Source organism: Cimex lectularius, unplaced genomic scaffold, assembly GCF_000648675.2.
Source record: "Cimex lectularius strain Harlan isolate CLEC.00 unplaced genomic scaffold, Clec_2.1 scaffold10, whole genome shotgun sequence".
Lineage (NCBI taxonomy): Eukaryota > Metazoa > Arthropoda > Insecta > Hemiptera > Cimicidae > Cimex > Cimex lectularius.
The window spans coordinates 2184702-2202380 of record NW_019392665.1 but is presented as its reverse complement, the minus strand read 5'-3'; the positions used below and the strand labels follow the sequence as shown (position 1 = coordinate 2202380).

Here is a 17679-nt window from a genome sequence, read left to right as displayed (position 1 = left end):
TAATATTCCTAATTTGAGTGAATGTATTTATTAGCGTGAACGTTACAGTATGTTTGGGTGTGTTTATGATGAAATATAGAGTACCCATAAATATACCAAAGCAGAGGTTACTTATTTTTAGTGCGAATGTATTTATTTGCGTGAGAGGTTAAGTGCGCATGGACCCGGTCTGTGTGACAACGAGTACCCACTGGTTTGTTGAACCAATAAGATTAATTTGATTTTTATCGATTTGTGCATGTATTTATCAGCGTGAATGAATAGAGGGCATCAAAGTGAAAATAACCTTGCCGCTCTCTAATTTACAATAAAATAAAACAAATGCGAGATGGACAAAACACGAGGAGCTGGAAAAAAATGTTCCACAAAAATGTTGGTGGTCTTGCTCAAAATATTTAAATCTATTTAGATCTTTAGATTCCAACTGACTTTATTTTCATACCTATTATGTTTATTGGTCCATGACCAAATTGTTAACCAAACCACCAAAATTGTTATTCTTTCAATTAATCATTCTTTTTTAAGTAAGGTCTTGGTTGAAATGAAAAAGCAAGTGTCACGAACGGGATTCGAACCCACGACCTTCGGCTCAATACGCCGCTGCTCTTACTACTAGAGCATTTGAGCTATCGTGACTTCGATCCACTCGGACACCAACTCGTCATCTGAACCTGCAACCTTTCGCATTCTCCCTCCTTTTTGCCATTTATTGCCATCTAACATATCTATCGTGGCTTCCCTCAAGTGAATTAATTGTTTTCTGTAAGGTATTGGTTGAATTGAAAAAGCTAGTGTCAGGAGCGGGATTCGAACCCACGACCTTCGGCTCAATACGCCGCTGCTCCAACAACTCGATCCACTCGGACGCTAACTTCCCATCTCAACCCCACCTTTTGAATTTTCCCTCCTTTTCTAAAACCTACGTCTACCAGACTTCGATCCACTCGGATACCAACTCGTCATCTGAACCTGCAATCTTTTGAATTTTCCCCCTTTTTGCCATTTTTCAAATGTTGTGTAATCAGTTCGATTCTCAGCGACTTGTGAAGTGGACATGGAGAGCTGTTAGTGAAGTGATACTTCTTTCAATTAATTAATCTTTTTACGTAAGGTCTTGGTTGAAATGAAAAAAATAGTGTCACGAGCGGGATTCGAACCCACGATCTTCGGCTCAACACGCCTCCGCTCTTACCACTTCACCTATCGTGACACCAACTCCCCATCTCAGTTTATTTTATTTTTAACTTTATTTTCATAGTTTTTGTACAAACTAAAAACAATCCCTCGTTAATTTTCCATGGTTTAACATATTCAATTATGCGTACACTGTTCATCTACATTAATTTAACCTTTTCAAACAGGATCTCGGGGTTTTGTTAAGACAAAATATGTTTGTGGGAGAGTTGGCGGGTTTCGTGTGGGTGTGCACGGCTAATTAGTTTGTTACATGGCCCATGATATACGAGGTACAACGTCATACCATTGACAAAAGCATACCTCATTTGGTCGAAATTAGCTTTTCACATTTTCGACTCGAAGAAGAAAACAGAGGAAGATTATGGAATATTTTCTTTCATTTGCCAAGTTTAGATGATTTGATTTTTTTTTAAATCCTGAAAAAGCGTTTTATTCGTGCTTGGAATTATTATGTTACCTTGAATTTTAAAATTTCAAAAAAAAAAAAATCCTGAATTTTTTTGTAATTTGAAAATCTTGGTAGCAAAGTGATACCGAGTACGAATAAATCGCTTTTTGTGAATTTACTTATACCACTGATTATGATCGAATTTAGGAACTTTCATAAGGATCTGTTAAGCCTGTTACGAAGTCCAGGACGAATATGGATAAACCAAGTCGATTGCGGCCTTTGACCTTTCAGTCGAAAACTCGACCCCCTGGGCATAAATTAATTTTTTCCTTTAATTTATGGACGTTACGCTTGAGGGCAGAGGACGGCCGAGCATCTGAAAACTGGCTTTCAAGCCACGGACTTGACGCCTCACACCGGAAGCCACGTGACTTTCATCGATCTTCCCAAACTCATTCCCAGGCTAGATTTTCCCCACAAATTTGCCCCAGAACGGAAGGGAGAAAAATTTACGATAAAAGGGCCGTCGAGTAGGGACGAAATTCGTATTCAAGCCACCGCCTGTTTAAGAAGCCAACAAAGCATTTTACAATCCCGTTGTGATGATAAATCTGGATTTATTCTCGTATCTACAAATACGATTTGGCTAAAAAAACAATCTTAAGTATAGCTCGTTCAAAAATGGATAGCACAATTGTGTTCTCTAGTTCATTTTCTTGATACGACGAACTCATTTTGAATGTAGAGCAGATGAAAATAGAGAAGAAAAAAAAAATCTTTTGGCTGGACTCCCCGTCAAAGTGACACCGTCATATCGTGGTTATAAATTCACGTTTATTTTCCCCTGGTTCGGCTCTTTTAAAGCAAATTTTCGCGAATTTATCATCATAATCAATGTTGATAATCGCGGCGCACCTAAGATTTGTAATATTTAACGCATCTTTGGAGAAAGCATTTGCCCTGGTGAGATCTTCTCGAAGCCATGCTTTTAAGAAAAACAAATTTTTTCCTTCAAATTGTCACATAAAAGAAAAAAATTTAAAAACAAGTTAACCGGCTCGACAGGTTGACTCTGGAAAGGATGAAACAGAACTGATTTTCTTTATTTTTAATCTGAAGAGGATTAGGATCACTATAAATTTAAACTACAAGTTGGGTTTACTAATTATGTCAATAATTGATATTTATACCTGTTGTTATGGAAAATAAATAAAAAGTATCCGGTTTTTTCTTTGGGAGTATAAAATTGATGTCATGAATCGTGATGGTGCAATCGTTAATTGAATTAAAATTTCTTTCAATTAATTATTATTTTTATGTAAGATCTTGATTGAAATGAAAAAGCCAGCGTCACGAACGGGATTCGAACCCACGACCTTCGGCTCAATACGCCGCTCCTCTAACCATATGAGCTATCGTGACTTCGACTAAATACGCCTTTGTCCCTTTATGTATGCGTGTTATTTATCGAAACGAATGTATTTATTTGCATGAATGGAAACACTTACCCCCAATTACACCGTGGGATATCGGATATTGTGGACTAGTGTGAATGTAATTTATTAGCGCGAATGGAAGGGATTATCCCCAATTTCTCCGAGTGTAGTGTGAATGTAATTTATTAGCGTGAATGGAAGTGCTTATCCCCAATTCCTCCGAGTGTAGTGTGAACGAAGTCTGATATGTGAATGTAATTTATTAGCGTGAATGGAAGTGCTTATCCCCAATTCCTCCGAGTGTAGTGTGAACGAAGTCTGATATGTGAATGTAATTTATTAGCGTGAATGGAAGTGCTTATCCCCAATTCCTCCGAGTGCAGTGTGAACGAAGTCTGATATGTGAATGTAATTTATTAGCGTGAATGGAAATGTCTATCCTCAACTTGAGGAATATCGAGTACTCTGGGATAGTGTGAATACTACTACTTTTCTGTGTATATTTTACTTGTTATTTTATCAGCAATTGTCGAGGACTGGTACTGCAGAGAGCCTAAAAATAGTAAAATAAAATAAAGATGGCTCGTTATATCATAAAACATAAGTTGGCTGGGGCCTTAGAAGTAAAATAGATCATAAATCAGATAGGTCAACCTAACAAAATTGTCAGCCTAACTTCACACAGCCTAAAAAAAAAAAAAAAAAATCATCAACAGCGTTGTAATGAAAGGGTTCATAATAGTTTCTTGGATAGGTAGTCATTTAAACAAATTATCTAATTCTTTTCAGTTCAGAAAAATTCTAATAAATAAAGCGGCCAGGAGCTCAGTTTTTTTAAATATTGTTATTTGTTAAATCCATTAGGATTAAGTGGTCTTCTTGACCGAAGTACTTCTTTCAATTAATTCTTTTTGTGTAAGGTGTCGGTTGAGATGAAAAAGTTAGTGTCACGAACGGGATTCGAACCCACGACCTTCGGCTCAATACGCCGCTGCTCTACCACTCGAGCTATCGTGACTTCGATCCTCACGGACACCAACTTCACATCTCAACCCCACTTCTTCGAATTTTCCCTCCTTTTTGCCATTTTTCAAGGTTGGGTGCCGCTGCTCTAACCACTTGATCTATCGTGACTTCACAGAATTATAAGAAAATAAACCCTTTTTAAAACTGCCGCTAGAGGCGTATTTAGCCAAAGTAGTGGGTTCGAATCCTCGTGACACTGACTTTTTTATCTCAACCAACACCTTTCATAAAGATTAATTAATTGAAAGATTTGGTCAATCCGCTGCTCTAACCACTAGCTGCCCTGACTTCTTTTGATCTTGGGAAACCAGTGACAAATGTACTTTCAATGGGATTTACGACTAAAAAACAATCCTAATCCCAATCGGAAAAGTGGCAGTTTTAAAAAGTTTTATTTTCTTATAATTCTCTGAAGTCAAGATAGATCAAGTGGGTAGAGCAGGGGCGTATTGAACCGAAGGTCGTGGGTTCGAATCCCGTTCGTGACACTAACTTATCTCAACCGACACTTTACATAAAAATAATTAATTGAAAGAAGTAGTTCGGTCAATTACACCAGTAAAATCTAATGGATTTAACAAATATCAATATTAAAAAAACAGCCCCTGGCCGCCTTATTGATTAGAATTTTTCTGAAACGAAAATAATTAGATAATCTGATTAAATGACTACCTATCCAAGAAACTATTTATGAACCCTTTTCATTACAACGCTTTTTTTTTTTTTTTTTAGGCTGTGTGAAGTTAGGTTGACAATTTTGTTAGGTTGATCTTCTATCTGATTTATGATCTATTTTACTTCCAAGGCCCCAGCCAAGTTATGTTTTATGTTATAACGAACCATCTTTATTTTATTTTCCTATTGCTAGGCTCTCTGCAGTACCAGGCTTCGACAATTGCTGATAAAATAACAAGTAAAATATACACAGAAAAGTAGTAGTATTCACACTATACCAGAGCACTCGATATTCCTCGAGTTGAGGATACACATTTCCATTCTCGCTAATAAATTACATTCACATATCAGACTTCGTTCACACTACACTCGGAGGAATTGGGGATAAGCCCTTCCATTCACGCTAATAAATTATATTTACACTACTCCAGAATATCCGATATCCCACGGTGTTATTGAGGATGTCTTTCCATTCATGCAAATAAATACATTCGTTTCAATAAATAACACGCATACATAAACAGACAAAGATTTATATACAATTAAAAAATCTATGGGCCCGAGATATTGCTTTTATGTCTGATGCCGAGCCTTTAGGCTTTCTAAGAATGTAATTTATTAGCGTGAATGGACGGGTTTATCCTCAATTAACTCGAGGAATATCGAGTACTCTGGGGCAGTGTGAATTCTTTCTTTGCAGACTATTCGATATTCCACTGGGTAATTGGGGTTAAACCTTTCATTCACGCTAATAAATTACATATTCACACCATAAATCATCCACACTACCTCAGCATAACAATGAACATATATAACATATAACCATAGTATAACATGTTTTTGATAGAAATAGAAGAAATAGATCAATTGTGTTTTACGTTTTAAACAACAAGTGACGTCGCACGAGGCACGATCCTTGGTCCTACACTTTTCTATTGTTTATTGAACTTTCTTAACATGGAGCATTTATTTTATTTCCATTCTACATATTTTACAGGTTTGTACGATATAAAATAATATTTCTGAAGAATAAGACCGAGTTGGTATAGAATAAGGAATGCCGAAGGCTCCAGGATCTTTCAGGATCTCTCGAAAGATGAAAGCCTCTCGCGAAATATGATTGCAAAGGATTTTGTTTGTTTGATTCGATTCTTTTGGGGATTTGGTAGTAAAATTCAAATCCGCACTCAACTAAAAGCATACAGCATTACGAGTTCCTTTCTCCGACAGCGAACGGAAATATTGCGTTATAATCAGCGATACGAGGCGGACCCGAAAAAGTTTTTTTTCTTTAGTTTACAAGGGGAAATCTGATGACAAACATAGATCGTAGAAAACATCCATTTGTGATTCTTCCGACCGTGTGGGTATATCGAAGGGCCGCCCTATCGATTTACGACGTCTGACCTTTGGGCCTCGCCGAGCCGTTTCCCGTAATCATCAACGAGGAAATTCAAATCCCCTCTGACGCAAAACTAACTCGAGGAAAATATATTTTTAAAAATTCGTATCGTTACCTTTTTATACGTATTTTTTAGGAGAGTTTCCTTATAAGATTGGTAGTTTGGCCATTTCTGATCATTATCTGCCTACCCTCGCTGGTTTGGTCTGTCAGCCACGTTTCGGCTTTTCTCCAAACATGTTTTTCCATTGGATTTTAACTTAGTGATTTTCTATTTGGAAATAGAATGGAAAGAGACGGTTTCTATTTGGATAACAAACAAAATACACTGTAGGTGCAAATAATCTCTAAGGAGCATACATGTAGCTATACGTTTCAACCGGATATATTCGATGCCTTTCAAAATAAAAACCAGGTAGATGCAACCCATCTGCACTGATTCGCGAAGGCCTTTGATAAGGTAGACCATGGTCTACTTTTTCATAAACTAGAAAGGCTGGGTATAGCTGGCAATTTCTTACATTGGTTGATCTAGTCAAGAGCTATAAGTGTAACCTCCGGGGTACCTCAGGGTGGCCATCTTTCACCTCTTCTCTTTAACATTTTCATCAACGACATTTTCAAGTGTTTTTCAATGTGTAAATTTAAGTTGTTCGCAGATGATTTAAAGATCTATAGAGTAATTAAGTCATTAGAAGACTGTGATCTGTTCAATTTGAACTGAACAACCTAATTAATTGGTGTGATAAAAATAAGTTGTACCTGAACATAAACAAATGCCAAATTATACGCTTTTGTAGAAATTCAATTATATTTAGTTATAATATTTTTAATATAAATTTAAATGTGCAAAAATCAATAAAATATTTAGGAGTCATCTTTGACACAACTCTTTCTTTTACTGATCATATAGATGCAATTGTAATTAAAGCTGTAAAACTGCTAGGATTCTTAAAATGAAACTCCAAGGATTCCAGCAATATAAATTATTTAAAAACTCTATATTTTTCAATTATTGGCTCTATTCTTGAGTTCAACTCTCCAGTTTGATCTCAAAATTTTCCCAAATACATCAAAAAACTTGAAAAAGTTCAAAATAGGTTTTTAAGATTCTTAGACTTCTATTATTCTTCTATAAATTACACTTAAGGTAACTGAATCTCTGATTTGTCTATCCTGTCGGCAACCTTTAGAGGCTTATTATACAATATACAAATAGCTGAGGTCACTTCTTTTCCTGGTCTTTCACATTTTTTTTTTTTTTTTTAACTTGCAGCCATTTGAGCAACTTGATCTGTTCCTGACTCTCTGTTTTTATATGAAAACTAAGACGATATGCTAAAAAGCTAGCTCTTATTTGTTCTTCAGGTTGTCAATCATATTATAGATGTAAAACTTGATATATCGCCACAAACATAAAAGTCTGGTCGCATTCACGGTTCCAGAGTACTCGATATTCCTCGGGGTGGGGTCGGACCGACTACATTCACGCTAATAAATTCCTTTTAGTCCCCAGACATCACACACTCAGCCCAGAGTTCTCGATATNCAGCGGCGTATCTAGCCGAAGGTCGTGGGTTCGAATCCCTCTCGTGCCATTAACTTTTTTTCATCTCAACTAAAAACCTTAATTAATTGTAAAATAATACAGGAAATTGTAATGAACAACCCAAGCAGTACACCATCAGACAGTCACCATAGCCGATTTGGTTCTGGGCAGTGTTGGCGCCTCATCCTTGTCCAACCACTGACACGGTATCGTACAGAATCAGTTTTTTATCGCACGTGATGATTCGATCAAGAAATGGACCATTTGATGGTGCAACAGAAGAGACGTGCAAATTTCAAGGCGTCAATTTCTTTGAGATTCGTGTGGTACCTACTTGTCGAACTTTTCAACCAACCTGCCCCAGATGACGAACTGAGTAGTCAACACTAAGCTCTTCCGCAATTTCTCATGTTCTTTCATGAGAATTTTCTTCAATTTACGTTTTGAGTTGGTCGTCAACAAAGCTTATGTGTTTTTTTATTTTTATACATGGTGTATGTATCAAATCTTGTAGCAGTAGTTATACATTATAACCGATAATTAATATCAGCCTTCGATATTATAATTTTATGTGATATTTTAGTGATCGGTTGTTTAATAATTTGTTCAAGTCGTAAGTCAAGAATGAGGTAGTTTAGAAAAAGATCTTTTTCATTTTTTGCCGACGTTTCGACCTTTATTCGCATCATCTTCAGGACGTAAAGCGTGCTAGTCTTGCGTTGTCGTATTGGTTTTTCACAAGACTTTCACTCAAAATCAATATGACACCACAAGAATAGCACCGCAGTTTATGCACTGAAGATGACGCTAATAAAAGTCGAAACGTCGGGGAAAAAAATGAAAAAGGTGTTTTTCTAAACTACCTCATTCTTGATCGCTCCTCACTACTACAACAACAAATTATAGTAAGTAATATTTTAAATTTATATATCCGAGTTCTTTTAAAAAAAAGAAAATAATTTCTTTTTCCCTTTAATATTATTCTTCCGTTTTTGACTTTTTGACCTTCAGGGCATAGAGTGGGGTGTCACATCGGTTTTGTGTGAAATTTTTGTGGAACTCAAGACTGCAACAAAGAATTGTAATTTTATATAAAACAATGCCATGGAAAAGGCCAATTTGAAAAAAACCTTTCGTCTTTTCTTAGAAAAATTAGAATTTTTTGGAAGAAAGTGAAGGGGAAAATTTTTTTTTAAACAAAAAAAGGTGTATGCATTTTTTAATTCAATATTCAAGTTCAATATTATTTATTTGAATCCCTGAAAAAAATGAAAATCATAATAATGATGCTTTCGTTAAATTTTGAAAAATAAGAGATTTTTAATTTTGATCAACCTGGCTCTCTAGGTTTTTTGATCAAACTCAATTTGACCAATTGAACCGCGTTGTGATTTCAACTAGAAATTGCAAAGTTTTTGATATTTTTAGTCTATTGGCAAGTTTTAAATGAACCATTTAAACCGGTCTTTCTCCGTTTCACTTTATTTTGTCAGGCGTCAGACAAATTTAACAGACTGTTTTTCAACACGGTCGTTCATAAAATTTCCGAGAATAGGACAAGAAAAGCTATCCTTTTTCCCCAGCGGCCGAGCTTAATGAAAAAACGAACGGGGGCCGAAATGAGCCAGGGGCTTTCTCATTAAAAGCCTCCCTCTGGCCACCAATCGATTAAAATTAAGTCCTGGCCGAAAGCTGTTTTTCAACCTTTCCAATCAACAGCCGGACGTGAAAAGCGGCCAACTCACGGCTGTCGAAAAACAAAAATTTAAACAACAATTTTAGATTTTTTCGCTAATTGCGCAAATTTTTTTTTAAACAACAAGGGTTTGATAAATAGTGAAGAACAGAAACAAAATATATTTATAAAAATAATTATGAATCTAGTATTTACAAACAAATAAAGCTAATTATTATCGGGGGAATGACAAAGTTTATTATTAATTAATCTATTAAAAAATGTCCGCAATCAAAGAGAATTTTCATTCCTTGAATAAACAGGATTCATAAAGGAACGCAGGATATGTAATTATCCTTACAATTTGTCTCCTCCGTTTATATCTTGCTAAACACGCATTCCTCAATTGTGCGCATTAATTTCGAAGAGGACCGAGACGCTTTTTAATTGATGACGGCTGATGATATGGCCTCATGAATTTCGGTTCGAGCCGGTTACAAATCTGGATATTTACGGATTTCAGCCGTGTAATTAATGTATGTCAATTAATCGAATTCAGCGATTTTCCGGCAATTTTCAATCCTAGATCAGATTTAAAGTGAAATTTTTTAATCAAAAAATGATTTGTATATAAAAAGGGAGGTTTATGAGGTCATCGCCCTCTGCGTGTTTTCCTTCTTTTTCTGGTCTTTCACACGTATTTTGTTTTAAAATGCATCTAATTTTATATGCATACGACGTCAATAACCTAAAATGTGTTGTTTGTACCTTAGGTTGTCAACAACAGACTACATGTAAAACATTTTGTATGGTCACTCCACCAGAGAACTCGATATTCCTCGGGGCCGGGTGGAAACCACTCCATTCTCGCTAATAAGTTCTTTCTATTCTCCAAACGTCACCCACTCACTCAGAAGTATTCCATATATCATATTGTTTCCTGTTTCTAGGAAAATCTTTATAAATTCCAATAGTATTTATGCAAAATGAGGTTGAGATAAAAAAACCTCTTTTTTTTGCTCATAAGTGACCTTCATTCCGGTAAATTAACATAAACACAACACATAAACTACACAGACACTATATACATTTAAAAATCCTTTTAGCCCTGAGGTGGCGGGTTCTGCCTCAACCCTACACACAAGTACGATGAAATATCAAAATATGCTTATAAACTTCAACTTCCTCGGGGCCGGATCGAAACCACTCCATTCTCGCTAATAAGTTACTTCTCCAAACGTCACCACTCACTCAGGACCATTCCATATATCATATTGTTTCCTGTTTCTAGGAAAATATTTATAATTTCCAATAGTATTTATGCAAAATGAGGTTGAGATGAAAAAACTTCATTTTTTTGCTAATAAGTGATCTTCATTCCGGTAAATTAACATAAACACAACACAGACACTATATACATTTAAAAATCCTTTTAGCCCTGAAGTGCACGCTGTTCTACCTCAAGACTATACACAAGTACGATGAAATATCAAAATATGCTTATAAACTTCAACTTCCTCGGGAACGGGTCGAAACCACTCCATTCTCGCTAATAAGTTACTTCTCCAAACGTCACCACTCACTCAGGAGCATTCCATATATCATATTGCTTCATGTTTCTAGGAAAATCTTTATAAATTCCAATAGTATTTATGGAAAATGAGGTTGAGATGAAAAAACCTCATTTTTTGCTAATAAGTGACCTTCATTCCGGTAAATTAACATAAACACAACACATAAACTACACAGACACTATATACATTTAAAAATCCTTTTAGCCCTGTGGTGGCGGGTTCTGCCTCAAGTCTGCACACAGGTACGATGAAATATCAAAATATTGCTTATAAACTTCGACTTCCTCGAGACCGAGTCGAAACTACTCCATTCTCGCTAATAAGTTACTTCTCCAAACGTCACCACTCACTCAGGAGCATTCCATATATCATATTGTTTCCTGTTTCTAGGAAAATATTTATAATTTCCAATAGTATTTATGCAAAATGAGGTTGTGATGAAAAAACTTCATTTTTTGCTAATAAGTGACCTTCATTCCGGTAACTACACAGACATTATATACATTTAAAAATCTTTTTAGCCCTGAGGTGGCGGGTTCTGCCTCAAGCCTACACACAAGTACGATGAAATATCAAAATATGCTTATAAACTTCAACTTCCTCGGGGCCGGATCGAAACCGCTCCATTCTCGCTAATAAGTTACTTCTATTCTCCAAACGTCACACACTCAGGAGTATTCCATAGGTCATATTGTTTCCTGTTTCGAGGAGAAGCTTTATAAATTCCAATAGTATTTATGTAAAATGAGTTTGAGATGAAAAATTAGTGTAACGCGGGACTCGAACCCATGACCTCCGGATATTCACATGTCATGTAATCAAGATTCGATTCTCGGAGACTTATGAATTATCCGCGGGGAGCTGTTAGCGATGTAACTTCAATAATTATTATATTAATCCATATGTATTTTAGTTGGCTCTGTTTAAACAAAGTAATGATTTAAATTAATTACCAGTTACCTCACTGACCGATTCTTCCAAGTCATCGAAGGCCATTCCCTCTTCATATTTCCCTATGCATGCTGGAGTTTCTCAGGGTTGCGTTCTGGCACCCACACTAAACCAGGTGTTCACAGGTGACATGCTATCTCATCCCAAAACCAGCACATTTATAGACGATACAGCAACTCCGACCTTGCCATTTCCACTCGAAACTTCCTACATCTCATACTACTAGTGTCTTGGTGTAAAATTTAACAAAAATAAATCCACGCACATTACCTTCCCTCTTCGTAAAAAGATCCCCCCATGTTTTCTTAAATAATATTCCCCTTCCAAATGAGGACAAGGTGCGGTACCTCGGACAATCGACAAACGCCTGACGTGCAATCCTCACACACGACTGAAACAGCAGGAGGTTATGACACGATAAAGAGCTCTTGCCCGACTTCTTGACAAACGTGCTAATTTACCTCTCAAAAATAAAAGGCTGCTTTACAACACCATAGTTAAGCCGGGATGGACTTACGGACTGGAAGTGTGGGGTTCAGCCAAATATTCCAACATCCACCGTAATCAAACTGCCCAGTCCTTGATACTACGAAAAATACTAGATGCTCCATTTTATGTATCGAACCTAACTACACATAAAGACTTTCGTTCAAGCTGAAATCCGTTCCCATTACCGCACATTTCATACAAAACCTCCCAACTTCCGTAAATCAGCACATCAGAAACCTCGCATTCCGATGATGGAACGATTGTGGGCCGTCAAAAAGATGAGGTCATCGCCAGCTCTCTGCCTGCTTTTGTTCTTTATCTAGTCTTTCCATACGTACCCCAGAGTACTTGATATTCTTCAGGGCGGGGTTAAACGCCCTTCCTTTCTTGTATGAAGGCTTTCCGGCCAGAGTTCTCGATATTCCTCGGAGCGGGGTCGAACCCACTACATTCACGCTAATAAATTCCTTTTACTCTCAAGAAATCACACACTCAGCTCAGAGTTCTCGATATTCCTCGGGGCGGCGGGGTTGAACCCACTACATTCACGCTAATAAATTCTTTTACTCTCCAGAAATCACACACTCAGCTCAGAGTTCTCGATATTCCTCGGGGCGGCGGGGTCGAACCCACTACATTCACGCTAATAAATTCCTTTTACTCCCCAGACATCACACACTCAGCCCAGTGTTCTCTATTCCTCGGGGCGGGGTCGAACCCACTACATTCACGCTAATAAATGACCTTCATTCCAGTAAATTAACATATACACAAAACATAAACTACAGAAAAACATTTAACATTCCTTTTAGTCCTGAGGTACCGGAACAGCGATCTGTGCCTGCTGCCGTACCCCAAGACCACGCACAGGTCCGATGATATGCCAAAATATTTCCCATAAACTTCAAACCTTCCATAATTGAAAATGTGCTCGAGTTTATTTTATTCTTGTACAAACCCTTTCCTGCCAGAAGATGCCCGTTATTCTTGTATGACCTACGCGTAGACGTGTCAGTACGGTCTTTTCCCTTTGTGACCCGTTCTCTGTGGACCGACGTCTTTCTTAACCTGCTAAGTTTAAACAGTTAGCACGACCGTTGTTACTTCTACATAAACGTGCACGTAAGCGTTATTCTCGTATGACCAATGTGTAGTCTTGTCAGTATGGACTTTTCCCTTTTCGACCCGTTCTCCGAGGACCAGGGACAGTCTTTAGTGTTTTATACATATCAAAAGATAGCATGGCCACAATGGTTCAGCGATTTGTGGATTGATCTTTTTTTTAACTCGATTTATAAATGATTTACTGAGAAGGATAATTTAAAAAATACAACCCATTGTTCTTGCCAAAAATCCTATAAATTCCAATCGTTAACCGTCCAAGCGTTTTTGGAGATGTCGTGGACCCTTCGAGAATTCCAGGGGCGACGCAATTCCAAATTATTTGGGATTCCGTTCAGTCCCAGCCGATATATTCGGCCAACGTCTAACAGTGCAATTACGAAATATCATTGGCAAAATTTTCACGTTGATACAGAAAATGCGATGGATTTTTGACTTTTTTGCCAAAACTTTTTGCCATTTTTCAGCCGAAGGTCGTGGGTTCGAATCCCGCTCGTGACACTAACTTTTTAACCTTACACCTTACACTAACCTTACATAAAAAGATTAATTAATTGAAAGAGGTTATTTGGTCAATCGGACCTCGAAATATAATGGACTAAACAGTTTATTGCTTCAGAATTCAAATGAGACTGAATAAAAATTTTAAATTCCTTAAATGCACTAATTTCGTGGTCCGCTTGACCAATTAATATATAACAATTAATTAAGGTTTTTAGTTGAGATAAAAAAAGTTAACAATACGCCGCCGCTCTACCACTTGAACTATCGTGACCTCGATCCACTCAGACACCAACTTCCCAATGGTAGACCAGCGGCGTATCTAGCTGATGGTCGTGGGTTCGAATCCCGCTCGTGCCATTGAATTTTTTATCTCAACTAAAAACCTTAATTAATTGTAATATTTTAAATTCTGTAAAAAAATCCTTTTTCCTTGTTTTGGATTAAGGATTACGTGTGTTTACGTCTAATTGATATTCCCAATTTAAAACATAGCATAAACAAATATTAATTGATAGAAAAAAATGAGACAAATTAAGGGCAGAATTTTCTTTTATGGAGAAAATGAAAAACAAAAATCAGTTTTGTGGTATTTTTTGCCTGTCATTATATATAATTCAATACTGATACTTTTAGATATTCTTGCATATTCTATTTGAATAAATAAAAATGTTTATCTATTTTTGTTTTCTTAAATTAAATTTGAAAATAGAAACTATCTCAGAACCAACCATCTTGGCAGTTTTGATTTTGAACAGCTGCTATTAAGAATATGAGACCAGCCAGAATCTGTCAGAAAAGTGGACAAACGAGGCATCTCTTTCGTTAAATAATTAACTTCCTGTCATTTTTACTCAAAAACGTGTCAATCAGAATCGTATCAAATCGTAATAAACTTAAATATCAGTTATTAGTTTTGAATGGAAATTTAAGTCAGTTCCCACCGCCTGGGCCTTTTCGTCTCCTGGCAGAGTTACGCAACGGAACGAGACAATCCAATTTGGACATTCGCATTGAGAAGAGCTAGAAAGGGCATTAGCAGAATTAAACAGGGGGTTTTTATATAAGCGATTATGCAACGGTTCGGTTTTGTCATTTCTGCCCATCCTTGAAAGAAAAACGATCTTCTGACGAAAATATGAGACATTACTTGAGAATTCTTCCCTAACATTGTTAAATTCCCAGAGCAAGAGGGCAATACCGAAAAAACCAGTACTAAGACGATCCGATTCAAATGTTTTTAAAATACAATTGTTATATAGATTTAGGTTTTTGAGGACAATGTAAGGACAGTGATAAATGAGGCGGCCATGGCCTTTCGCAACTCGACCTGAGATCTATTGTACTCCTATTGGCAACACTGCGCAGCTTCGGGTTGTCAATCAACCTCCATAGCGTTGCCAGGTTCTCCTTATTGCAGGACTTTTCCTATCCTAGTTGCAAAACTCTACACCTACACCCTCACGAAAAACATAAAAGTTATGCGGTTTCCTCTTCTTCCTAGCAGTAGTAACATAGATAACGTATTTTATTTATAATAGTAGTGGGCTATGAATATAACACTTTAACTGTCAGACGTGCAAAATTGTGCACTAAATTGTAAAAACACTGAATACGAATAAAGCAATTAACTAAACATTACTGATCTCATACCTTGTCAGGCATGAGGTGCATAGTGTGCAAGGCCTTGAGATTTTTCAACACCTGTGATGTTTAGGAGATCAAGCAGTTGGAACTTAGAAAGCGCTCTATGTCCTTGTTCAGGACAACAAAATGAAATATCTTCCTTTCCTCTTAGGTTACAGAGCGTACACGTGCAATTTCAGTCCACTTCCTTCCATGACACACTTCTTCGCACCTAAGTTTAAGTAGCCTTAGATCAGGGAGTTTCAGAGAACTAGCTTCTTGAACATTTAAGTTAAACGCTTATTACAGTCTAAGTCGTTAAAAAGTAGGGGCCCCGAGGGGGCGAAACGGACCTAACTCTCCGCTTGTCCATTCCGAGTGGACGGGCCTGCATTAAGCACCAGACCGTTTGCCGCCCGAAAAGGGTTACCCAAAGTTGCTGAAATGCATCAGCCTGGGTCCTCCCGCCGAGCTCCCTAGATAGAGAAGGCGACTCTATCACCCAGAGTCCTGCGGCTCCTCCAGCGTAAGAACTTCCGGATCTGCTCCGGCCGCGGTTTTGTTTAAAGTGAAATGTCTAACCACCGCTTAAAGGAACACCGCCTCGGAAGGAAACCCCTAACGGTACCTCTGAACAACAGGATAAAACTAAGATCTCGCCAGGAGCCTCGCGACTAAGCCACTACGAGTCCATTTTCATGTAGCAGAGTTAGGACTTGGAACATTTTCTACCACCCCGTAGTTCAGATGGTTATGCACCCTCCACCGTCTATGCAGACATGATCTGGTATCTAACCCTCGTGTGCTGATGCAGCACCCGCCTTCCTCTGCCTACCCGGAGGCCGACACGAATTCTGCTTGTGCTTTAGAGAGGGTGCCACGGTCCCAAGGCTACACCATTATGTTGTGCCTGGATATTCCCTTTACATTCAAGCGTCGGGAGAGGTCTCAAGGAAATATGCCGTAGGACTTGGATCGAGAAAAGGAAGTGACCGAGTCCATCCAAGGCTCACCTTTTCAGGTTGCACCCCCGCCTTGGCCACCCTGTACCACCCATTGTCACTGTAGTCCCACATTTAATGGGGTATGGCTCCTCTGGGCAGATAAAAGAGATGGGATGGCCGTTCAGGCGTTGAACCAATCGACCGCCAATCCCGACCAGTTATCCAGTTATCTAGAGGGACGAATCCGAGGTTGTGTGACCTTCATTGAACTACCAGTGTGCACCTTGAAGAAAAAACAGTTTTGATTTTTTCGGGTTAAGGTTCTCTCTCCAATTTTCACATCAATCACTTATTTGCTAAGCGAAGGACTGTAGTCTCTGCAAGGCTCTGAGTCAACAACCGCCAAAGCCGCAACATCATCAGCAAATTGTGCCAAATTTAACACAGAAGAGTGGGGGTAATATGCAGTATACAGAATGTTGAGTTATGAACCCTATCCGCTTCCTTGTGGAACTCCAACGTAAATGGCTTTTTTTTGAGAGATCGAGTCTTTGTATTTTACAGAAAATCAACGATTGGCAAGGTGGGAGAGAATCAGTCGATAGTACGTATCCGGGATATAGCGTTTTTTTGTCTTTGATAGCAAGCCATTATGCCAAACTCTGTCGAAAGCATGAAAACTTTTTACGCCGAGCAAGAGACATATCGTTTCGATCGGCAGTAATATTTAGCCAACTCTTGGACCTGACAGGTTTACAGCCCGTAAACTGCCCTCGCCCTACTTTGCACTACGGCCGTATTTCTCCTTTTAAATCGTTTTTCAATTTTGCCTTTTTCCAGGTTTCCATATGACGCCGAGGCTCCACCACATATTTCCGGAGTCCTGCCTCCTCATCGTCGTCGGCGTCCTTATCGGCTTTTTCCTCTTCTTCACATCGTCCGTCCACGTCTCGCCCCTCACGCCGGACACGTTCTTCCTCTACATGCTGCCTCCGATCATCCTTGACGCCGGCTATTTCATGCCCAACAGGCTTTTCTTCGACCATCTAGGCACCATACTCATGTTCGCCGTCATCGGCACCATCTTCAACACACTGACCATCGGTGAGCTTCAAAACAAT

At 38.1% G+C, this 17679-nt stretch overlaps 1 protein-coding gene across 7 annotated transcripts in view; it reads left to right on the top strand.

Moving 5' to 3' along the window:
* Positions 1-17679, top strand: part of LOC106667259 (Na(+)/H(+) exchanger protein 2) — a 79649-nt gene that overhangs the window by 33722 nt on the left and 28248 nt on the right. For all 7 annotated transcript variants that reach the window (XM_024225017.1, XM_024225018.1, XM_024225020.1 and 4 more), the window contains exon 2: positions 17399-17662. In XM_024225017.1, the coding sequence (XP_024080785.1) occupies positions 17399-17662 (264 nt within the window). The remainder of the gene's footprint in view (positions 1-17398; positions 17663-17679) is intronic.